Raw genomic sequence first — 26,379 nt, 5'->3', positions numbered from 1 at the left:
TGTCGGTATATGCATGATCATGGGCACTAAGAAGGATTACTTAGCATAAGCCATTTCCTCTAACTGTGAACAGAGGAAAATTAAAGTGACAGATAGGCAGTCAGATTTTTATTTCTAAAAATCCCTGCAAATGTGAGCTTCCATAGGCTTCAAAATAGAATGCAACTAGGAAAAAAAATCTTGACAAAGCAGGACAGTTCTGTGATTGGTGGAAGGCAGAATTTACATTCCTTTGTACTATCACATATCATTCTAATCATCTAGTAAATCTGATAATACTGTCTGCTCTTTACTGTTGCAAATATTAAAATTAAACTCTTTTGTGTTTCTTTTCTGTTCCTGTTTACTAAATAAACAGCATACTAACGAGAAAATCCAGTTTAAGTCATACCCTTGAGTTAGACTATTGTATAATTTGTTTTTATTTGGCAGCATGCAAATTAAACTACAGATATATCTCTCAGAATTTGTACTAAAGCCCTGAACAATTTGAACACTCATATCAGTAATTTGTTTACATTAAACAGGAGGAGTGTTAAGTGTAGAAATTAGCTGCTATTGAGATTTCACCTGAGTTTTACCTTGCAGATAGCTTCTTTTAAGGTAACATTTACTTCTTCTTTTGCAGTCTTTAGGTTGTTAATTTCCATTTCTTGTTCAGTTAGCTGTTTCTGCATCCCAGCCAATTTTGCTTGGTCCAGCTGTACTTGAACATTATGCTAACAAATTAAATGCAATGTTTACAATTATCAAAGCAGTATTAAGATTTTGGGGTAAATTTTAACAAAAAATTTCTGAAATAAAACATTGATAAAAGTAAAAGCAAAAATACTAGAAAACAGGTACTTATAACAAGATTTTCATGACTCTGTCCATGGCAGAATGGATACCGGTGAGCTTTAAAAATGGCAGTAAGGACCCATTTCATCGTGTTTTTTCCCCACATCAACAATTATTAGCTACAAAGAATAAGGGCACAGGAATAAACCCTAGACATAGCGTTCCTGAGCTTGGCAGCTGCATTGAGAGTGTAGGGGTTTCAGACCCTAAATTTTAATGGAAGTCATGCCAACTCTTGAAGATGTCGTCATGACAGCTCAGAGAAGTTGTGAATGCTAAAGAATATTCAGTCTGGTGCATGGCCTCCTTTATCAAGTAAATTCCAAAAGTATTGCACATTTCACATGTCATAATTTTGTATGTTGTATCTGTATAGAATGCAGCAATTGATGATGCTCTTAAAAGATAAATGACCATTAAACTGATCTGCATGATGAGAGTAGAAAAAAAAACAATGCTTTAGATTACATTATTTATTATATAAAAGTATATTGGACAGTGGTGATATTCAGATTTGACTATCAACTGTTCCCTGTGATTTAAAGTTTTTGTTATTTGACAGCTCTGACATCCCTGCTTCTGCTTTAAACTGTTAGCAGCTGACTGAGCTCTTCCAGTCATCTGTTTCGCCTACTTTGTACTTTGACCAGATGGTTCAATTCTGTAAATGAATTTGAAAGGCTTAGTGTATTCAGCTCTAGAAGTTTTGTTTATAAATATGAGCTATGCAATCTTATTATGAGTAGTCGGCTGGATTCTAAATATCAGAAAAGGATTCAGCTCATTAGGGTTGTTGTCACAGCTCTTAAGGTTTATTCAGCAAGTTTATTCAGCTTGATAGGTTTAAGTCTACTTTATAGGATTCTGTGTCTTGGGATAGTTTATGGAACACCATTTGTTTACCTCAACAATTTTAGCACCACATATTACTGAATGATTTTGTTTTCGTAGTTTAAGAATATTACAAAGACTTTCTAATGGCACTGTTGAGCTCAAAGGTTCCGTATATAGTGGACACAGAGTGAGTGGTTGTCAAAATGATGGTTTATGGGTGGGAGGATGCGTTTGAGTGGTATGGGCAGGATGTCAGGGGAAGCAAGGTTGGTGGCTTCACACTCATCTACCAATCTCGATAGATGTCACAGGGAACTGAGGTAGGTCAAACCTGACATTTCTTCCTCAGGTAATAAAGTGTGAAGCTGGATGAACACAGCAGGCCAAGCAGCATCTCAGGAGCACTCCTGAGATGCTGCTTGGCCTGCTGTGTTCATCCAGCCTCACATTTTATTATCTTGGATTCTCCAGCATCTGCAGTTCCCATTATCACTGATACACTTTCTTCCTCAGGATTGCTTTATGATACGGAGTCCCTGAGTCCAGCCTGCCTCCTGAATCACAAAAATTGTGTAGGCAGTATTGTCTGCTGGATGCAGAATCACTTTGTTCAAAAATGGCTTGACTCATGATTACTATCTTAATGTGTGGAATTTGGGCACTAATCTTTATTGACAATGCAATGCATTTCAAATCAGTAATGCAATCAATGAATCAATTATTATAGCGATTTAATTTTGATAATCATCTGTGAATATTTATATTGTCATTTAACAAATGCTTTAATGTGCTATTTAAGGAAGATTTTTTTTTTGGCCATGACTTTAAAGTGTGTTTTTTGTACCTTTCAACAAAATCTCACTAACATGCAGCTTAAATCCTAAAAACATTTAAAATTCAAAATGCCCATCTTCCCTATGGGAAAGCTTACTTTCTATCAAAGAATAGGAAACATAACTCTACCCTGGGAAACGATTGAAATTGTATGTTTATGAGCAGTTATTGCCAAGACCATCACTAATAGTTACTGCCAACTAGAACAACCTTAAGGAATAGGCAAATTCAGATATAAGCTAAAGGTTAATTTCCTTCCCACCATCACACAGCAATGAGGTTACCGATTTTAGCAATGTTGTTTGCTGGATAAATAGCGGCAAAGAAACAGAGACAGCGACAGCTTGCATTCTCTCCTGCAAATAATTCTCAATGTTGTTTATTTCTACGTACTGAGCAAATGGGCCTCGATTTAACGTCTCTTCAAAAATATGGCTCCTCCAAAATGAAAGCATTCAGTCCATACACTACTGAGGTGCTAAAATGGATTATGTACTCCTCTAAATTGATTTTAAATTTACCAACTTCTGTCTCTGAAGTGAGACGGCTACAGTTGAAGCATGACAAGCAACCTACATAATCTGGGTGCTTGAAAACAGAGCAATTAAATACTCAACAGTCAGAAAGCAGGGAAAAAAAGAGAAAAGGGTTTCACAACGTTGACTCTCATCTCAGCAGAAAGTAGTGCAATTATTTGGATATAAAAGGAAGTTGTAATATGCTTGAGATCATCTTAAACATAACTAAAAACAGGAACTCAGATAGCAAGAACTGCAGATGCTGGGGTCGAAGATAACACAGTGAAGATGGAGGGAAAAACAGCAGGCCAGGCAGAATCAGAGGAGCAGGAAAGTTGACGTTTCGGGTCAGGAGACTTTTTCAGAAATAGGGAGGGGTAAGGGAGCTTAGAAATAATTAGAGACAGGAGCAGTGGGGCTGTGGAAGGTAGATGGAATGGTGATAGGTGAGTGCCATAGTTTAGACCAACTTTCCTGCACCTCTGATGCTGCCTGGCCTGCTGCATTCTTCCAGCTTCATCCAGTTATCTAAAAACAGGAACTACTTGCCATTCATCCCATTACATACAATAGGCATTTACTTGCACAAAATGGTTCCATTTTGTTGTGTTACAGTCATTACTTTCTAAAGTTAATTCACCATATTATGTACTGTAATGCTGTGAAACAGGGTTATTGACAGTTCTTGGCTTCTGCAAGATTTCTAATATTAAACAAAAAATTAATTATTTAGTTTCTGTCTTAGCTCTGGATGAATCTATTATCAGCCTTGATTTGGTAGAGTATATTACCTGATCTTGTAAACCTTTAAGCACAGCTTGATGCTCTTCTTGGATGCACATTAGTCTGTGTTTATGTTCATCTAGATCCTTTTTGAGGACATCAGTGATCTGAAGTTCGTTTTGAAAATATCCAACATCCTTTTCTAACTTGTTTTTTTCTGATTGAGAAATTTCTAGCTGTAACTAAAGTTAAAGGCAACTTTAAAAATGGAGACAACCATATCTAAAATATTACTTCCATTACTATGTTTTATTCTTGTATCTTTAACTAATTTTTCAAGGAATCAATGAATAATTATCCTCCACTTGCCTGTTAAAAAAAATAGAAATGCTGTTCTTGTTAGATACAAGACTGCAGTCACAACTAATTTCTTGATACTAAGAAGTGTAGTTTGCTAATTTATAATAATTTTTTTAACTTTAAAAATACATCCATACTTAAACTTTGTTGTTGGTCGTGATAGGAAAAAAAACTTTGACTTTTGCAAATGACAGAATGTTGGAAATTTATGATACTGAACCTTAAAACTTTCTGACTGACGTCTGAACTCTTCAAGTTGCGCTGAAATCAAATTCTTCTCCACATCAAAGTCCTGCTGCATTTTCAGAATCTTTTCATTGGCTATGGTTAAGTCATCCTGCAGTTTATGATAATTCTCTGTCTGATCATTTACCTAAAAGATAGCCATTTGGTTGGTTACTAAACACTACAGTAGTTCGATCATTTTACAAAGTGTCAAAATCTTGTCACGCGTTTGATGTGACAATACCAAAGGTTACCCTGGGAAAAAACATGTCATGTTTTAATATTGACATAATTGGTTTAGGAAGCCTTTGTTAAAACCAGTCAGATTTTGCAGCCAGCAACATTGTGAATTCAAATCATGAGCTGGTTGGCTAAAGACTCTATTGTTCCAACAGTGCCAGAACACAGAAGTGACCACTGCTGGATGTACTAGAAGAAGTTCTACTAAATACATCTCTTGACCCCACAGCCAATAATGAATTTCATGTTAATGCAAATCTAATGCCAAGTCAGGGACAGCTCTAGATGACACAGATGTCAATTGAACAATATGAGTAGTCAACCACATGAAAATTTTCATGAATGATAAAGGAGACACTAAAGTTTATTTATACTGTTCTCTCTTTAAGTTTACAAAAGCAAAAATACACACTGGAAGCTGAAATATTGGGGTAAATTTTATGCCCCCTCCCCAGCACATGTGAAGGTTTCAGAGTGAAGTCACATGCAATAAAGCAGACGGTCAATGCACCACCTTCCCATCTACTCTTGATTCCCATATAACCGTGGATGGGGAACTGGCCAATTCAAAACGTCATTCACCTCAGTGGCTGTAAAATATGCACCTAGCGGACATTCAGCCAGTCTAACAGCAGATAGGAAGGGGAAATGCTACCTCTTTTGGTCAGACTCCATGGCCAGCAGGGACATCCCCGCACCCTCAAGAGGATACAATCTCAAGTCATTAAGGTCACCACCACAGCATTCTTGTCGCAGGACAGCCAGATTTAAAGTCAACAAGGTGCCAAGTAATTTTTCAAACATCATGAAAGGAATACTTTCGCCTATAAATTCACTCCATTATTAAGATATTTATCCATGCCAGCCCAACTCCCTCACTCGCCATAGGCACAAGTACTGGCTACTTGTGATCTCTCGTACTGGTGCCATCTTTGAACCTCAGCCATGTACCCAGTCAAATGCTGGCAGTCTAGATTTGCCCTTCACCATACATACTGTGAGTCTGAATCCACAATCCAATGTTTCTTATTGCACATGCATGGCACAGCTGACAGTTCACTGCATAAACACCTGTACGTTCCTACTCTTGTTGGTGTTTGAGTATCAGGTCACACAACTTACCTCTCCTTAGTCACAACCCATTTTACAGTACAGTATGGAGAAACTGGTACTTGATGGATTCAAGTTTCCATGGACATGGAATACTCACGGTACATAGCCTGAGAAGTTGGGGATTGATGTCCAGAGGAAAAACCATACCTGCTCCAACATTCATTATTGTCTAGTGTCTATTGTCTATACACCAGATGGGAGAATAAGAGACTGCATACTAATGAGACATGATTAAATAGTAAGGACGGTGATAATGAGTGATAATAATCCACTCTTGCCTCTTTACTAGCCAGAATCTTACCTCAACATTCAACAATTGGTTAGAAAATCTGACTTATTGGTCTCAAAATAAAAATCACCTCAAGATTTTTTCAAGTTTCTCGCCAAATCCCACATCATTCACGGCTAGAAAGATTCCACACAGAGTAATTGCATCAAAGGTCTACAAAACAAACTTCCTTGTAAATTGACAAACCTAGTACGATAGGGCCAGAATAATCATATAGGCTGTATATTTATCCCCTTGCTATACCTCCTAATACACCCACAGCTGTGTTGTCAAATTCAGCCTAACTCCATTTACACGTTTGCTGGTGACACCACCGAGGTGGGTTGGATCTCAAACAATGACGAGACACAGTGCAGGATTGAGATAGAAAGCTTAGTGGAATGGTGCAAAAACAAAAATCTCGCCCTCAAATGTCCATAAAATGAAGGAGGTGGTTGTTGATTTCAGGAAGCAGAGTGGAGGATACGGCCATCCATATCAATGGTGATGTGCTGGAGGTAGTTGACAGTTTAGAGTTGCTAGGGATAAACTATTACCAACAATCTGTCCTGGTCCATCTATATCAATGCTACAGTCAAGAAAGCACACCAACACCTCTGCTTCCTCAGAAGGCTAAGGCAATTTGGCATGTCCACAACAACTGTTACTAATTTTCATAAATACACCATAGAAAGCATCCTATCTGGATGCATCACAGCTTGGTATGGCAACTACTCTGCTCAAGACTGCAAGAAATTACAAAGAGTTGTAAATGTACACCAGTGAATCATGCAAACCACCCTTCCTTCCAATGACTTTGTCTACATTTCTCACTTCGTCAGGAAAGCAGCTGACAAAATCAAAAACCCTTCCCATGCCAGTTACTCTGCCTTCCATGCAAAACAATACTATTCACCTGTACCTTGGTACATATGACAATAATAATAATGAGATCAAAACAAAGAGGGTAAATCACGAAGTAAGGATCGCACTGATCCAAGTTTGGGAGCTAAACGCACATAGGAACAGATCATTCAGCCCATCCAGCCTGTTCCACCATTCAATGAGATCATAGCTAACCTCTGGCCAACTACCCATCTTTGGCCCATATCCCTTAATACCTTTGCTTAACAAAAAAATTATTTATCTCGGATTTAAAATTAACATCTGATCTAACACCAAGAGTCGAATATGAGAGAAAGTTCCAGACTCCTACCACTGTGTATGCAGAATGTGTATGCTTTCTAACATCTGTCCTGAATGATCCTGCCCTAATTTGGAGACTAAGTCCCCTAGTTCGAGAATCTCTAGCTAGTGTAAATAGTTTACCTTGACTTTTCCGACTAATATTTTAAAGACTTCAATCAGATCACCTGCAAATCTTCTAAATTCTAGAGGCTTGATTTACATAATCTCTCTTTATAAATTAATCCCTTAAATTCAAGTATCATTCTTGTAAACCTACATTGTCTCCCTCTAAGGTGAAGGTATCTTTCCCAAGGTGTGATGCCGAGATCTGCTGAACTGGAGGAAGCAAAGATCGGAAAAGGTTCTGTTTTATCTAAACTAAAATTGAAAACTGAAATGTAGACTTATGCATGTAATGGTGAAGAGCATTAAATGTAAATATAATGGCTATGATTAACAAAAGAACCATCTAAATCAAGAGCTAGTGTAACGGTTTTGCTGAAATGATTGTACCTGAGCCGCTGCCAACCTATTAATGGTCTAGTTCAATATGTAATTAACACAAATCTGTTGAATGTGCACTTTAAATGTTGCAGTGTACTAGGAATCTAAGAAATACTTAGCCAGATTTGATGCACGACAGTGGAAGCACCAGGTGTGTGTGCATTTAAGGTTTTCTTTAATACACTAAATATATTTACACAATTTTCTAAAGGACTGAGCTGAATGTGGTTTGAAACCAATATGCTAAATTTATAATTTAATTTCCCAAAAATTGACAAGAATGTCTAGTTAACATTGTACTCTTTGGTTAGCTATCAGAGTTTGATATGGACATGTGCACAAATGCAAGAAATTCAGAATTTGTGCACTAAAAAACCCTGGTCAATTTAACCACTTCGAACAGAGATCAGTTTACATTAACAGAGGTATGTTGCATGTGGTCAGATTTCACTGTTTTACCTTGCAGGTAGCATCTTTAAAGGCAACATTGATTTCTTCTTTTGCAGCCTTTATTTTGTTGATTTCCAGGTCTTGTGCACTGAGCTGTAATTCCATTTCGATTATTTTCTTTTGGTACAACTGCACTTGAACTTCATGCTAACAAATTAGAGACAGCATTTGGTAAGGAAATATCCATCAAATGGTTTAGTCTAAGCATGTACAAAATACTCTGACATTAATACTAATGCTGTTAAAGTAAAATAAATCAAAAATAATAGAAAACAAGCATTTATCTTGGAAAAGTCCAAAACATAGAACATAGAACAGTACAGCACAGAACAGGCCCTTCAGCCCATGATGTTGTGCCGACCATTGATCCTCATGTATGCACCCTCAAATTTCTGTGACCATATGCATGTCCAGCAGTCTCTTAAATGTCCCCAATGACCTCGCTTCCACAACTGCTGCTGGCAACGCTTTCCATGCTCTCACAACTCTCTGCGTAAAGAACCCGCCTCTGACATCCCCTCTATACTTTCCTCCAACCAGCTTAAAACTATGACCCCTCGTGTTAGCCTTTTCTGCCCTGGGAAATAGTCTCTGGCTATCAACTCTATCTATGCCTCTCATTATCTTGTATACCTCAATTAGGTCCCCTCTCCTCCTCCTTTTCTCCAATGAAAAGAGTCCGAGCTCAGTCAACCTCTCTTCTTAAGATAAGCAATCCAGTCCAGGCAGCATCCTGGTAAACCTCCTCTGAACCCTCTCCAAAGCATCCACATCTTTCCTATAATAGGGCGACCAGAACTGGACGCAGTATTCCAAGTGCGGTCTAACCAAAGTTTTATAGAGCTGCAACAAGATCTCACGACTCTTAAACTCAATCCCCCTGTTAATGAAAGCCAAAACACCATATGCTTTCTTAATAACCCTGTCCACTTGGGTGGCCATTTTAAGGGATGTATCTGCACACCAAGATCCCTCTGTTCCTCCACACTGCCAAGAATCCTATCCTTAATCCTGTACTCAGCTTTCAAATTCGACCTTCCAAAATGCATCACATCGCATTTATCCAGGTTGAACTCCATCTGCCACCTCTCAGCCCATCTCTGCATCCTGTCAATGTCCCGCTGCAGCCTACAACAGCCCTCTATACTGTCAACGACACCTCCAACCTTCGTGTCATCTGCAAACTTGCTGACCCATCCTTCAATCCCCTCATCCAAGTCATTAATAAAAATTACAAACAGTAGAGGCCCAAGGACAGAGCCCTGTGGAACACCACTCACTACTGACTTCCAGGCAGAATATTTTAAATGATTATTACAATTTAATCTCAACAAATTTCAATAAATGATTTACACCAGTCTAATTTTGATTGCTAATTAACTAAGCATAACTATTTATATCTCATGTAAATAGAACATTGAATAAAATAATAAGAAAAATATTTTTCTTTGGGCTTTCAGTATCCTCACCAATCAAAAGCTTATTTATTTTCTTAGACAACTCAGAATTCACATCTTCTATGAGGAAGGAGCTTATCCACTTCATTTCAAAGAACGAAAAATGATACATCATACTGGGAACCAGCAAAACTGTATGCAGAAGCAAAATTATATCAAAGAATTTCTTAAATAAATACTTAAAATCCAGTCAATCTGAAGCAGCATTTAATTCAGATTATTCATGGTTAACTAAGTGGTCAGGTGTAAGCAGGAACTAAAAACTCCTGTAGCATGCTCAATGTATCACAAGCAAGGAGGCAAACAAGAAACTTCCAGCCTGAATGTCTAATGAAGAACAACTATGAAATTAGTGTATTCATTTGACAAACAGAAGGTAAGCTTATTCCTGACCCTGCCAAGTTCAAGAGGCAACCTCGACATCAGTCAATTGCATTCAAAGTTTCAGGTGCAGCAAATGATTCACTACTTTGCCAATTCATTCCAGAGAGTGTGGAACGCAAATTCATACTCAGTGTATTCAAACAGATAGTTTTGCATTCTAGAAACAGATTACAATCTTATGCCTGAAGTCCACATTCAACAAGCACAGCGATAAGCATAGTCTCTTCACAATGTACTAGATTCCCTGGCACCCCGACCCTAGCAAAAGGATTGGGGTGAAGAATGCCAAGATGATTGCTAATCGGGTATTAATAGATTTGAGGTGGACAGCTTCTACCTAGTGAGAGCAAATCCTGTCTAAAGCAGAGTTGGCAGTCAATTAGAAATCAGCAACTCCCCAGAATTTTTATCAGAAACCTGCAGTATCTTGTCAGTTGTCAAGATGGCAGGATCGTCTCAGGATGGTAGAGAGGATTTAAAGTTTGAGATGCCATTGACGGAAGGTCTTGTGTGGGGAGATAAAAACTTTGGGAGGGGCACTCTGATGGAACTAAGGGGCCCATTTAAGCAGCATAATCCACTACTGACTGCCAGCTTTTAGTGGGGGCCTCTTCTGCTGTTGGTTGATACCCCTACCGTTAAAACCTTTTTTGGCATAAAATCCAGACCATATTCTACTTCCAACCATCACCCATGCAATTGCATCTTGCAGTTTCTTACATGGTCACACAGAAAGGTGCCCACAAATTAGAGCGATATATATGAACACAAATGGTGGACAGAGTAGCAAGGATCATGCAGTTGCTCCTGAGATTCAGGCTTATTTCTAGATTTACTTCTAGATTTTTCAGTTATTAAGAAATGTTTGGAGGGACATCAGTCAAGTGCAGGTGAGTAGGGATGGTTTAGTTTGGGATTATGGTCGATATGGACTGGATGGACCAAAGGGTCAATGAGAATCAATATTTGACTGAAAACAGGGAAAGCTCCCACGCACTTCCCCGAATAGTGCTTAGAGATTTCATCTTCTCCAATGAAATACTGACTAGGACTCTGAATGAACTTATCTGTGCACCATTTCCTCTATACTCGACTGAGGTGCCAGCCTGGATTATGTGCTCAGTGTTCCACAAAAACACTTTGGTTTGGGGATGATCATTGAGACATAAAAAGAAAACTAAATGTCAGAGGGCTTGAGAGGAAGGACAATTAAAGACTGGAAGACTCTGAATGTAAACAGAAAGAGGAAGAAATTCATTAGCATTGACCAACTTCATTGTTCTGGAGAAGGATAGATTCCATGTATTATGATATTTGGGGTTTCCTTACATCATAATTATATTTGATAGCAACCAGATATGGTAGGTTCGTTCCTCTCGTCACATTTTATAGGACTTTGCTCATACAAAATAGTTCTAATTTTGAATCTGACAGTATTTATGTTCTCAAGGCAATTTGAGATGTTAAGCACTGGGATGATCGGACAAAGGGTTATATTTTGAAAGATTTCAAATACTAAACACAAAATTAATATTTTGATCTTGGTCTTAGCACGAAACCTTTCTATCAAAACTGATTTGGTGCAAAAAAATTACCTGATCCTGTAAATCTTTAAACACCACTTCATGTTCTCCTTGAATGCATTTTAGTTTTAGTTTATGTTCATCCAGTTCCTTTTTCAGGACATCAGTGATCTGTAGTTCATTCTGAGAACATTCAACCTCCTTTTCTAACTTGTATTTTTCTGATTCACAGATTTCTAGCTGCAACTAGAGATAAAACCAATTTTAAAATAGAAACAATTACAATTAAAGCATCACATCCAAAACTAATGTCTACATTATTGTCCATAATTACATCCCATACTTTAATTGATTTTTCAAGATACAAAAAAGCAAAGATTTTTCTCCTGTCACAAAAAACGAATGTTGTTCACGTTAAAGACTTTGGACTCAAAGCTTTCCTGCTCCCCTAAATATACGCATGGCTAATTTATCACAAAAATATTGCTTTTGTACATTTCAAGCCACATTCTGTATTGTAATAGGATCATACTCATGCTCATTTATCTCTTTTGAATAGAGAAAAATGAATTTGCAAAGAAGGCTCAATTTTTACACCTAAAGTTGGAAAAATTCCTGATTCCACAAACCCGACTCAGGAGAAAATGACCTTGATGCTCTGAATTTCACTCTCGGTGGGCAGATGATTAACAGAACTCAAACAAACCTCCCCCGAAAATAGTACACAGGCAGCCATAGCAACGTGACTTCTAGGTGCATGGAAAAAATCCAGTTGTAAGAGAAGATGAAACAAAAAACAAAAACAGCCTGCACACTTTTCACATGTCTCCACACTCTCCATCTTAAAACAACTCATGCCGCAACCACCTCACTGCCTGATGCACTCCTGATGCAAACATACGTCCCTACCCACCCCAGAATGACCCCTCACACTCCCTATGCCAACCTATGTCCCTCTGCCCACTTATATCAATTTATAGACAATCATAAACACATTTACCCTGACATCGCCCATGCCAACCCAACATCCACCACAGGCAGAATTCAGGACTCATGCTGAATCTGGCACGTTCCAAGCTTTCCTTACAGACAGTGACAAAATCTCATTCACCACGTGCAAATTATTTAAACTATCTAGTCCCTTCCAAAAATCTCACATTTCATTCAAGTACATCATCTTTTACCAGAACATAAAAATGTATAAAAACATCTGTACTCATAACCCTGCATATAAACACATTTGACCAATCAAACTGTGAACTGACAGGTAGCAAAGTTTAATGGTAGGTTGTGGAATTAGTTGAAGCATAAAACCTATAAAAGTATCCCTCAGATTTATGTCAACAGACACACAGTGTTAAAGCATTCATTTTTATTTTAAAATTGCAGATGTTTCAATTTAAAGGACAAGAGACTTTAATGCCTCAATGGCTTGACAGCTTAAATAGCTTTACCTACTTTTCACAAATTTTCATACCAACTTTTAACAATTCAAAAGGGGAAAGTGACCTTTCCAAAAGTTTCCCTGGACCTATACATAAGGTCTCTCATCTCTTTAAAAGATTACTCTACCTCCCGAAGAACTCCAGTAAGCTTAGATCTTCTCCTGAAAAGTATAACACTTAAGTTGCATCACAGAAACCTGGGTGGCAAAGATTATACCTCAGTGAAGACTTTTCCCCCCACAGGTAGCAGCTTCTGTGAACCATGGATATGCAAAGTACAACTCGATCACATTCTCCCCCTCCCTTCTACACAGAAATTAGTGGATATGAGTTTGGGGGTGGGACTTCTGAAATTGGACAACTTTGACTAAATTGAAGAACCTCTCGAGCCAAAATTATCTTTGGTCTTATGCCCAAAAAAGATGTCATACTCCTAACTTACAATGAACAAACTTTATCAATGTGGATTTTTTTGAAATTTGAAATTGACTTTTCCTTTAACAAGTGGACAATGAGATGCAAAGATGGAGTGAGATTTGAAACTTCTTCACACAGAGAGTAGTAAGCCTGGGGAATTCTCAACACAGAAAGCAGCCTAAGCCAAAACTTTGGATATTTTCAAGAAGAAATTAGATATAGTTCTTAGGGCTACTGTGATCAAAGCAAATGGGGAGAAAGTGGGAACAGCGTACTAAAGTGAATAATCGGCTATGATCATACCGAATGGCGGGGCAAGCTTGAAGAACCGAATGGCTTCCTCCTACTCTGTTTCTATGGTCACTGAAGATCGGATCACCTGACTTGTGTATTTAAAAACTGACTCACTGTCCAACAGAGAACAGAAATAATCACACAAAATTCTGAAAACATGAAAAAACATTCCCAAATTGATTGCGTCTTCTTCAAAACAAAGGTGCTGATCAACATAATCTCCTCAGGGTGAGCATCTTTAAACAAACAATGTGGCTAATCAATCAAAGGCACACTATATTTGGAAAAGTAACTGAAGTTGAGAGATTGTCGTAATAAGGCAGCTACGTTTATCCCTTTTCAATCTTTAAATGCTGACTGCAGAACGTAAGATACGGCAGCAGCAGAAAGGGCAAGAACATCTGTGCATCCTTTATGGGTCCACCAATCCAGTAAACTGACCCCAATAACAAGACTACAAGCAACTAATTTCGAGACCTGCAGTAAGTCCATCCCTTCGACAGAATCCTGAAACGAGTTTGGCACGTGGCTTCGGCTGTTGAATTCACCTAAACTACGCTTTAGGAATGAAGACGTCTTCTTCATCAGGCCTGCAATGTGTGTTTTCCAGAACAAGACAATCATGTGAATAATTAACTATTCTTTTGCTTATAACCTGTAAAAGTGCACTATTCTCATCGACTGTACTCTCCTTGTGTGTGTGATTTTGAGTGAGTGTTGTAGCGTTAGATGCCAGAATGAACTTACAAACAAATAAAACAAACTTATAACTCTAAACACGTAAAAAAAAACTTGCTGCCGGTTCACAAATTATCCACACACACTGGTTAAAAACACACGCACCCTCCTTTCAAAAGATTATTGATTGCAGACAGTTTGGAAAGGAATAGGGGTTTCAATAATTTTCTCTCATCCTATCTGCAACAATGTAGCTAAATAGCTTCACAAAAGAATAGTGAGGCTTCTTACACGTTTTGCTGATTAAAAAATTATGAAAATATTGATCTCTGGCAAATGACGAATTCTTGGACTTTTTCTTATACTGAACCTTAATGTTTTCTGTCTGATTCCTGAATTCTTCAAGTTGTGCTGAGATCAAATTCTTCTCTGCATCAAATTCCTGCTGCATTTTCTGAATCTTTTCACTGGCCACAGACAAATCATCCTGCAGCTTACGGTTATTCTCTGTAAGATCACGAACCTACAAGACGTCATGGTTGGTTATTAAACTAAATGTTATAACATTTGTGGATGATTACACATTAATGTATTATCAATTGGAAAACCAATGATACACAATTTGCACTAATATCAAAATTGTTGAGAAAGGATATCCTATGTTAAAGATAATGGGAACTGCAGATGCTGGAGAATTCCAAGATAATAAAATGTGAGGCTGGATGAACACAGCAGGCCAAGCAGCATCTCAGGAGCACAAAAGCTGACGTTTCGGGCCTAGACCCTTCATCAGAGAGGGGGATGGGGAGAGGGAACTGGAATAAATAGGGAGAGGGGGGGGAGGCGGACCGAAGATGGAGAGTAAAGAAGATAGGTGGAGAGAGTAGAGGTAGGGAGGGGATAGGTCAGTCCAGGGAAGACGGACAGGTCAAGGAGGTGGGATGAGGTTAGTAGGTAGATGGGGGTGCGGCTTGGGGTGAGAGGAAGAACCGGTTAGGGAGGCAGAGACAGGTTGGACTGGTTTTGGGATGCAGTGGGTGGAGGGGGGAGGGGGGGGTGGGGGGACAGCTGGGCTGGTTGTGTGGTGCAGTGGGGGGAGGGGACGAACTGGGCTGGTTTAGGGATGCAGTTGGGGAAGGGGAGATTTTGAAACTGGTGAAGTCCACATTGAAACCATATGGCTGCAGGGTTCCCAGGCGGAATAGGAGTTGCTGTTCCTGCAACCTTCGGGTGGCATCATTGTGGCAATGCAGGAGTCCCATGATGGACACGTCATCTAGAGAATGGGAGGGGGAGTGGAAATGGTTTGCCACTGGGAGGTGCAGTGGTTTGTTGCGAACTGAGCGGAGGTGTTCTGCAAAGCGGTCCCCAAGCCTCCGCTTGGTTTCCCCAATGTCCTCTACATTGGGGAAACCAAGCGGAGGCTTGGGGACCGCTTTGCAGAACACCTCCGCTCAGTTCGCAACAAACAACTGCACCTCCCAGTCGCAAACCATTTCCACTCCCCCTCCCATTCTCTAGATGACATGTCCATCATGGGCCTCCTGCACTGCCACAATGATGTCACCCGAAGGTTGCAGGAACAGCAACTCATATTCCACCTGGGAACCCTGCAGCCATATGGTATTAATGTGGACTTCACCAGTTTCAAAATCTCCCCTTCCCCGACTGCATCCCTAAACCAGCGCAGTTCGTCCCCTCCCCCCACTGCACCACACAACCAGCCCAGCTCTTCCCCCCCACCCACTGCATCCCAAAACCAGTCCAACCTGTCTCTGCCTCCCTAACCGGTTCTTCCTCTCACCCATCCCTTCCTCCCACCCCAAGCCGCACCCCCATCTACCTACTAACCTCATCCCACCTCCTTGACCTGTCCGTCTTCCCTGGACTGACCTATCCCCTCCCTACCTCTACTCTCTCCACCTATCTTCTTTACTCTCCATCTTCGGTCCGCCTCCCCCTCGCTCCCTATTTATTCCAGTTCCCTCTCCCCATCCCCCTCTCTGATGAAGGGTCTAGGCCCGAAACGTCAGCTTTTGTGCTCCTGAGATGCTGCTTGGCCTGCTGTGTTCATCCAGCCTCACATTTTATTATGTTAAAGACATGCTTTTCGATATGGTACTTAAATAAGTGATAGCCAAAACGTTATTTTGGCTTGACAGCACCATTCTGTTAGTTGTGAACACCTCTTATGTTGCTCCTGCCTGGTGGTGGTGTGAAAAAGTTAACTTCACCGTTGATCAAATTTCAAATCACTAGGCATCTACCAACATCAATATTACCAATAAGACTGGAGAATTATCACACAGGAAATATAATGGAGCAAACAACCTTTAATTTACATCAATTTTAAAGAAGCCAAACCAAGAGTACTTCATCTCAGAGACTGAAATATCATAAATTTTAAAATGTTGTAAATACAGCATCTTTTATTTTGCTAGCAAACTGGCCCCAGAGAATGCATACAAAGTGAGATTCGGCCAGCAACATACAGCTGATTGGTTTTTGGTATTGCGATCAATTGTTTATGACAAAGGCCTTCTGCCTGCCCATAACTGTGCAATTGGCTCCAAAGTAGCTGAACAACTTATGGGAATTAATAGTATGCCCAGAATCCTTTGGACCACCCGTACGGGAAGTAGTGCCTTTTTCTCAGCAGTAAAAACACCTTAAACCTGAGGAAAGCCAGTTTATTCTCCTTAGCCAGTTGCTGTTTGCTGTTCCATTTAAGCAATAAGTCAAAACTTTATAAAGTTATTAATCAGCCATTTATGCCTCCTGTAAGCAAGTGCCTAGAAAACGGAGATCATGGAGCAGCGTGTTTTAGCAAGCCAAAAGGATCACCTCAGCAAACACTGTGGACAGGAATAATAAAGTGTGAAGCTGGATGAACACGGCAGGCCAAGCAGCATCTCAGGACCACTCTCGAGATGCTGCTGGCCTGCTTTGTTCATCCAGCTTCACACTTTATTATCTTGGATTCTCCAGCATCTGCAGTTCCCATTATCACTGTAGACAGGGATGATTGAATTGCCTTCCCAGATTTTCCCTCACCCATAACACCAATTTATTTTGTGTGTGTGCCTGTAGTGTGCATACAAGGGGAGTTTTATATAGCAATTAAACTTTTACCTATAAAGAGTTATGTATCAACAGTGAATTGTTCACCTATACCTAGAATCTATTTCAATAACTAGTAATTCATGTTAAGTACAAAATCCTGCCTGTACTTTTTGCCAACTTGGGTCTAAATATATGTAAATTGAGAAATTTTGGACATTTTTATAAGATTTTTATTTCTGCAGGAATTTCAGAGCTCGAGTTCCAGTATGCTACTCCAGTGATGTGATAATATTGAAAATTATGGAATAAATCTAATCGAAAGATTTGGCATTACACATTATAAAATTAGGGAAAACAGGATATCCAGCACCTGTTATAGGTTAGTAATTAATTTAATTAACCTGTTTAGGGATGTTATTACACACCTCTGGAGCAGGTGGAACTTGAACCCGGACCTCCTGGTCCAGAGGTAAAAACACAATCACTATGCCTCAACAGCCACACTTTAATAGGGTATCCTGCGAAAGAGGACGGGTAAAACGGTCAAACATTTTTTTGATTTCATTTAACTGCACATGTGGACAGCAGAAGCAACTGTAAGTTTTACAATGCAATAATGGCGAATGGCAACAGTTTTTTTTTTGCAGTCAATACAAATGTAATATCTGGGCTAATAAATTGCCATTCCCATTCTAAAAACTAGCAAATCAGAATATTTATAAAACTAATTCCTTAATTTTTGCCTGTCATGCAGAGAAAATTAAGACTTTAAAAGGGGTGAAAACAAGGATAAAAGAGCTGCTTTTATATTTTGCAAAACAGTTAATAGGAACATTGATATTATGGGTCTGTTTTGCAGGAGGCCAATAATGGCATTTTTTAATGCTCACGCACGTCCAAAAAGTAAACTATGTTACAAACTGTAAATTCTGTTTTCACATATTCAGGGAACAACAAATGCTCTCATGCATCTCTCAAAATTATTTTAGTTGGTTATTATAGCACTGGTTGGAAGTTTCCATTTTCTTTTGAAGTAAGGGGTAACATGTGAAGAGGTGACTGAGATGCCAACCCAAACTGGTGAGATAACTCAAACTACCTGCGATTCAACTCACCAAAGCAAATGAAGTTGAGTATCTCACTCAATCACAGGCCTCTACACTATTGACTAGCAGTGAGAAGGTAAGTTTTCTTCTTGTGGGATGGGGTATGGAGAGGGGGGAGACTTTGAGCAAGGAAAGGCAAGTGGCTTTCAGAAACTACCCCCTTGACCGCCATCCTGTCTCCAATTGACCCCAGATCAGGTCCACGGGAGGCCCCTCACCAAATCAGTAGGCAAATTGCCATGATTTCTCAGTTGGGAAGGCAGCTGATGGAGGTGGCAAGTTGAAGCTCTTAATTGTCAGCAAGTCCTGAAAACCAGCAACAGACCTTTTTTTGATCACTTAATTGCAGAGGTGGTTAGAAGAGGTGGGTTTGCAGGGCACAGTTGAACAATTATCTCCGCTTCTCACCGCCTCTAGCAAGGGAAAAATCTGCTCATTAAGTATTCAGCTGCCCACATTCCCTCTCTAAATTTCCACCTCTAACCAATTTTCTTTCCCATTCTCCCCTTTTCAAAACTACCCGAATAAATTCATGGCCATAGGGGTACACAGTATATTCCTTTGTGTCTAAATGATATAGTCAGTTGTATCCCAGATTACGGGGTCTACAGCCTTGTTACGATGACCAATTTCTCCATCTGTCTGATTGATCACCCTCTTAATCTCTCCCTTTTGTGCACAGTATTGGTTTTCATTCTAGTTTTAAAGCCCCTTTGCACACAGAATCAGAGTAATACAGCATGGAAACAGACCCTTCGGCCCAAACTGATCAATGCTGACCATAGTGCCCACTCAGCTAGTTCCAAGTGCCCACATTTGATCCACAGCTCTCTAAACCCTTCCCACCCTCTGTACCTATCCAAATGTTTTTTATATGTCGCTATTGTGCCTGCTTCAACAACTTTGTCTGGCAGTCTAGTCCAAAAATGCACCACTGTCTGCGTGAAGAAATTGCCTCTCTTGTCCTTCTTAATTCTTAAAAGACTACATGCATTCATCCTATTATGCCCCTCATGATTTTATACACCTCAATAATATCACCTCTCATTCTCCTACGTTCCAAGGAGTAAAGTCCTATCCAGGCCAACCTCTCCCTATACCTCAGGCCTACTTGTCCTGGCAACATCCTCGTAAATTGTCTTTGCATACTTTCCAGTCTAACTATGTGTTTCCTGTAACAGGGTGACCAAAACTGTGTACAATACTCCAAGTACGACCACACCAACAACTTATACAACTGTAATATAATGTCCCAACTCCAATATTCAATGCCTCAACTGATGAAGGCCAGCATGCTCGGTGCCTTCTTCACCACCCTGTCCACCTTTGATGCCACTTTAAATGAACTATGCGCTTGTGCTCCTAAGTCCCTCTGTTCCACAACACTCCTTAGGACCTTACCATTTAATGTACAAGTCCTACCTTGGTTTGACTTGCCAAAGTGCAACATCTCACATTTATCTGTACTGAATTGCATTTGCCAATCCTTGGCCAACTTCCCCATCTGAGCAAGAACCCTCTGAAATTTTTGATAGCCTTCCTTGCTATTAATGTTTCCTAATTTTGTATCATCTGCAAACTTAATAATCATACTTTGTATATCCACATTCATATTGTTTATGTATTAACAAATTACAAAGGTCGCAGCACCCACCAATATGGCACACCACTAGTCACAGTCAACAGTCACAGGCCTCCAGTCCGAGAAACAACCTTCAATCATCGTCCTCTGCTTCCTACCACCAAGCCAATTTTGACTTCAATTAGCTAGGTCTTCCTGGATGCCATGCAACCTAACCTTCATGACTAGTCTGCCATGTGGGGCCTTGTCAAATGCTTTGCTAAAGTCCATAAAGACAACATCCACTGTGCTACCCTCATCTATCCTCTTGGTTTCATCTTCGAAAAACTGCAAAAAATTGGTCAGAAATGACTTCCCACGCAAATATCTACGCTCTGGTAATATGTATGCAGTCCAAAACATCCCTACTTGTTTCCCTTATTTCCTTAGCATCCATGATTCTCTCCTCAATAAACACAGAGGAGAAATATTCATTAAAAATCTACCCCTATCTCCTGTGGCTCCATTCATAGGCAGCCACGCTGATCTGTAAGGGGACCTATTCTCTCCCTGACCACCCTCTTACTCTAGTGTAGCTACAGAACCTCTTGGAATTATCTTTAACTTTATCTGTCTTTATCCATCTCATGCCCTCTTTTTGCTCTTTGGATTTCCCTTTTAAGTGTACACCTACACTATTTACAGTCACCTAGGGATTCACTTGAGCACAATAGCTTAAACCCAATGTATGCCTTATTTTTCCTGATCACAGCCTCAATCTCACTCGTCAGTTAGGGATCCCTAAACCTACCAGCTTTTCCCTTTACCATCACAGGGACATACTGTCCCTGGACTCTTGATATCACACTTTTCTTCCTTTTGTTAGTCGTTCCTTTTCCTTCAAACAGACTCACCCAATCGACCTCTGCTAAATCCTGTCTAATGGCCCCAAAATTGGCCCAGCTTAATCTGTGGACCTGTCCTATCTTTTTCCCTAACTATGTTAAAACTGAGAAAATTACGGTCACTGGACCCAAAGTGCTCTCCGACTGGCACTTCAATCATTTGCCCAAACTCATTTCCTAAGAGGAGGGAAGGTGCAACACTGGATTTAGTAGGGCCCTCTACATGTTGCTTTAAGAAACTTTCTTGGACACATTTGACAAATCTACCCAATCCGAGCCTTTTACACTCTGGGTGGCCCAGTCTGTACGGGGAAAATTAAAATCTCCAACCAATACTACTCCATTATTCCTACAGGTATCTGCAATCTCTCTACACATCTGCTCCTCTTGTATCCACTAGCTATTTAGGGGTCTATAATACAGTCCCAACAGTGTGAGCATCCTCTTCTTGCTTCTAAGTTCTAACTGTATGGCCTCACCTTTTGACCCCTTAAGAATATTCTCTCCAAGCAATGTTATTACATCCTCGTCTATCAAAACATAAATTCTCATTTTTTAATTATTTCTTCAATGATAGAACGTGGGTGTGGTTGGCTAGGTTAGCATTTATTGCCAATCCTTAAGCGACCTTACAAAGGTGGTAATGATCTTTCTTGAACTGTTGCAGAGCTTTGGGAATAGGTGCATCAACTATGTTGTTAGGGAGATGGTTACAAGATTGTGACCCAGCACAATGAAGGAACGCGATCTAATTCCAAATCAAAATGATGTGTGGATTTAAAGGGAATTTGCAGATGATGGCATTCCAATGCACTGGCTGTTTGTGCCTGTCTAGGTGATAGAGGATGCAGGTCTGGAAGATGCTGTTACAGGAGACTTGGTGAGTCAGTGTAGTATATCTTGTAGATGGTACATACTGCTGCCACCCTGTATCAGTGGTGGACAGTGAATATCGAAGGTCACTCGTGGGGGTGCAATTCAAACAAGCTGCTTTGTTTAATTTGCACCCCCTTTTGAGTTGTTTGAGCTGCACTCATCTGTGCAAGTATTCCATTACACTCCTGACACATAACTTGCAGGTGATGTGCAAAAACCGGGAAGTTAGGAAGTAAGTAGCAATCATGTTCAAAGGTGCTTTAAAAGTATACGGCAAACCAATACTTAGCTCAAAATGCTGATGTTGTTTGAATATGATTATTAATATTTGTATTGATGTTGATTACAATAATTCTTGATTCACTTAATGGTGATTTCCTTAATTTGTAAGCATTTTTGTTAAAGAAAAATTGCGACTCCAGAATTTGGCAATGATAACCAAATAACACTGAAAGCATTGCAAGCCATTCAATATGCAAAAATGTAAATGAAAACATCTTAGTTAATAGACACACTAGGAGATATTTGTCATAATATTTACAGCAACATTTTTTCAGGGATGCAGTAAATTAACATTATCAAATAAAATATAAACTAAAACACAAAGATTTAAAAATTAAACTCCATTTAAATTGATAAATCTAGGTTGAAAGTTCCAGGGTAGTTGAAGAAATTAAGACAATATAAATTCTGAAAAGAACAATCTTGATCAACTGGGTCAGTGAGCTGGTATAATTTAAATAAATGTGAGGTGTTGCAGTTTGGCAAGACAAATCAGGGCAGGATTTACACACTTAATGGTAGGGCCCTGGGGAATGTTGGCACACAGAGACCTAGGGTGCGGGTATATAGTAGCTTGAAAGTGGCTTCATATGTAGACAGGGTGGTGAAGAAGGCATTTGGCAGGCTAGCCTTCATCGGTCACAGCACTGAGTACGGTAGTTGGGGCATCATGTTACGGCTGTACAAGACATTTGTAAGGCTACATTTGGAGTACTGGGTACAATTGTGGTCAAGCTGCCAATAGGAAGGATTTTATTAAACTGGAAATTGTGCAAAAAAGATTTACGGGATGTTCCCGAGACTGGAAGATTTGTTGAGTTATAAGGAGAGGCTGGATAGGCTAGGACTTTTTTCCCTGAAGCACAACAGGCTGAAGGGTGACATAACGGAAGTTTACAAAATCATGAAGAGCATAGATATGGCACAGATATAGCCAAAATCTTTACCTCCGGGTAGGAAAGTCCAAAACTAGACAGCATAGGTTTAAGGTGAGAGGGGAGAGATGTAGAAGAGCTCTGGATTAATAACTTTTTCACGCAGGGGGTAATGCATATGTGGAACCATTTAAAAGACTTTTGTACAAGTGGATGGATAGGAAAGGTTTTAGTTGGAATAGGGCAAATGGAACTAGTTCAATTTAGGAAACCTGATCAGTATGGATGATTAGGGCCAAAAGAGTCCGTTTCCATGCTTCCACAGTTCCAACGAATCTGCTTCCATTACTCCATAATGCTAACATGGAGTCAAAATTGGTATTCAAATGACAGGATGCAGTGAAGACAAAGTCTAACTTTAGCTTTAAGTGGACATGTTCATTCAAAAGGATTTTGAAGAGAATTTGGGAAAGAACATTAAATGTGGATGTAATGTTTGTGATCAACAACAAAATCATTTAAACGAAAGAGCTAATATTTTGTTGAGAACATTTTACCTGATCAAGAAGTGTAGTTGTTTGCAACTGTGCAACCTGTAGTTCATTTTGTAGTTGATTCTCAGAAATTTCCTTCATGTTTTGCATTATCGTTAACCTGGATGTCAAATCTTGCGCTTCTTCCTGAGATTCCACTAGTGCAGTCTGCAAATTGTTCCTTTCTCTTTTTAAATTCTCCACTTCAATATGCAAATTACTCAAAGCCATAGAATTTTTCTGCTTCAATTGCTCCAGATCTGTAATCTGTTGCTGAAGTTTCTCTTTGTCTTCTGTATGCAAATTCAACTGCTGTTGAATTATTTGAAGATCTTTACTTAGTATTGTATTTGTGGATTTTAGCTCCACATTTAGCTCATCAGTTTTACAAACGTGGTTGGATAGCTGAATATTTTCACATTCCAAATGTGAATTTTGACTGAGGTATTTTTTCTCACTTTCTCTCAATTTTTCCAACTCTTCTTGGCAGATTTTCATCTTTTCTTTTAAATGGCAAACGTGAGACTGTAGTTCACTAACAGAATTTTCATGGGCTTCTATCATTTTGACTTTTTCATTTTCAGCTGCTTCAGCATTTCTTGCCGAATGTATGCACTGAGTTTCTAATTTTTCCTGACTTTGTTGCAGTTGCTTCTCTAAAGTTTGTTTCTCAGAGTTGAGGGAATTGAGGTCCATTTTCAATCGCTTCAGATTTTCAGTAATCATTTCCTTCTCTTCCTTTAATATTTCAACCTGTTCCTTTGCAGTTTCAGCTTCTAATACCATTTGCTCCATATTTTCTTCAGAGGCCTGAAGCTCCCGTTCAACTGCCTCAACCTTGTCTTGAAGGGAGTCTGTTTTTCGTTCACTGATTTTAAGTTTTTCAGCCATTTGTTGCTGTTTGCTATGATCTGCTTCAATGCGTACTTTAAGTTTCTCAATAGCATGCCGCATTTCAGCCACTTCTGCCTTGGTAGAATTCAACCTTGCTGCAATTTCACTTTTTTCTGATTTAGAGAACTCCAAAGACTGGAGTAGTTTCAACTTTTCAAGCTCTACCGCATTAAACTTGCTCCGCAGAACTTCAGTTTGCTCTAGGATAGATAAGTTTTCCTTCTTCAGCAGATTTAGTTCTTGTTCTAATTGCTCCTTTCCTTCTCTATCCAACACTGAATTATTTTCCAAACAATCAATTTCCGGGATTATGCTTTCCTTTTCCTTTGAATTTTTCTCCATTTGTTCAGCAAGAACTTGTCGTTGACTGGTTAGTTTCTTTACTTCAGCTTCAAGCATCCGGATTGTATTAACATTGTAGATTTTCTCTGCTTCAAGATCTTGAACTTTTTCCTTCAACTTTTTACTAGTTTGTTCCAATTCATTATTTGTCTCAGCTAGAGTACTAATCTCCTGAATGACTCCATTATTTTCTGTTTCAAGCTCATTCAGCTTTTCTGCCTGAATGGAAATGGTCCTTTGACTTGATTCATGTTCTTTTTCTAACAACTGCTTTCTGATCTGCAACTCATCCAGATCAACTTCCATTTCAAGAATGTGTTTTTCCAGGTTAGCTTTATCCGATTTTGCTCGCTTCAGTTCATTTTCTAGTTGAAGGAATTGCTCATTCCTGTCTGTTTTATTCATCTCTGGGCTTTCCAACACCTTTGTCATGTCAAGCAATTTACCTTTATCAATTTTCAACTGTAAAGTAATATTTTTGAGCTGCTCTTCCAAATCATTTACTTTGTCTCGAAGATTTTGATTTTCAAGCACAGAAGACTTCAATTCATTACATAGTTGGAGCTTCTTTTCTTCAAGAATGAGCATTTTCTTTTCTAACTCAGCATAAGCAGCAGTTTTGTTAAATAGTTCTTTTTTATTGATATCTAGCTTGCTATGCAAATTCTCCATCTGACTGAGTAGCTCTTCAGTTATTTTCTTATTTTCTTCATTTGGAAGCAGATGAAGTATTTGGCCAGACGCCTGGTCGAATTGTAACAGAGATCCAACAATAGTTTCATGGATTGATTGGCATTCCACTGGGCCACTAACTTCATCATTACCTAAATGTGTTGATTGCACTATGCACTGTTCTTTTGCATTGCTTTCATTCAGTTCATTATCAACGTCCTTGCTTACATTCTTAATATTATCAAAGTAAATGGTGGAGTCCTTGGAAAATACAGGGCTTTCACTTGTTGTTCCAGATTGTAAAGTGGGTTGTTTCACCCTTTGTACATTAGAATCAGGGGACACATTTTGTCTGCTAACAGATCCCAATTGATTAGTGATGATCATCACCTCTGTTTGGTGTTTCTTTGAATCAATAAGCTTTAATTGAAAAATAAAAATAGTTGTAAGTTAAACACATCAATCCTTACAAACAAAATACAGTCAATTGTCGGTTTCAACTATGTAATGCCAAACATGATATACAAATGAAACCTTGCAATTATATAGCAATACACAAATCATTAAAAAAAGACAGAAAATGATCCCATAAGAGACAACAGTACTAAATTATGCCTGGCATTTCGGGCTTTTTTAATATTATTACATTTTAGACAAAAATTGTTCTAAAATATCAGTAAGTAATTTTGAGATGTCGTGAATGACTGATGGGAATTATGAAAGGTAATCATGTTCCTTCTAAAATACATGCATTGGCAGTACTTTTGAAACCTGTACAATGTGTTTAAAATGTTCCAATTCCATGCAAAACCAAGGCAAAAGTTTTTAAAATGAGTTCAGTAATGTAAGTATTATTTGGGTTGAATGTCGATTCTGAAGATTTTCAATATTGAGCGCAGGATGAGCAGAAAATATGGAACCAGTCAACAGCTTGCCAAAACAAAAAATATTCTATGAAATTTCAGATTGTTAGAT

The 26,379-nt window shown here is 39.1% G+C and overlaps 1 protein-coding gene across 3 annotated transcripts in view; it reads right to left on the bottom strand.

The window, feature by feature from the left end:
* The window catches only part of LOC125454749 (centromere protein F-like), a 92,678-nt gene that overhangs the window by 12,555 nt on the left and 53,744 nt on the right, over window positions 1-26,379 (bottom strand). For all 3 annotated transcript variants that reach the window (XM_048535900.2, XM_048535899.2, XM_048535901.2), the window contains exons 13-19: window positions 23,521-25,824; window positions 14,666-14,818; window positions 11,534-11,707; window positions 8,107-8,244; window positions 4,330-4,482; window positions 3,818-3,991; window positions 582-719 (exon numbers count right to left, since the gene is read on the bottom strand). In XM_048535900.2, the coding sequence (XP_048391857.1) occupies window positions 582-719; window positions 3,818-3,991; window positions 4,330-4,482; window positions 8,107-8,244; window positions 11,534-11,707; window positions 14,666-14,818; window positions 23,521-25,824 (3,234 nt within the window). The remainder of the gene's footprint in view (window positions 1-581; window positions 720-3,817; window positions 3,992-4,329; window positions 4,483-8,106; window positions 8,245-11,533; window positions 11,708-14,665; window positions 14,819-23,520; window positions 25,825-26,379) is intronic.

The sequence above is a fragment of the Stegostoma tigrinum genome, chromosome 9, assembly GCF_030684315.1.
Source record: "Stegostoma tigrinum isolate sSteTig4 chromosome 9, sSteTig4.hap1, whole genome shotgun sequence".
Taxonomy (NCBI): Eukaryota; Metazoa; Chordata; class Chondrichthyes; order Orectolobiformes; family Stegostomatidae; genus Stegostoma; species Stegostoma tigrinum.
Note: the sequence above shows the minus strand (reverse complement) of the source record. Positions and strands in the feature narration are given on the sequence as shown.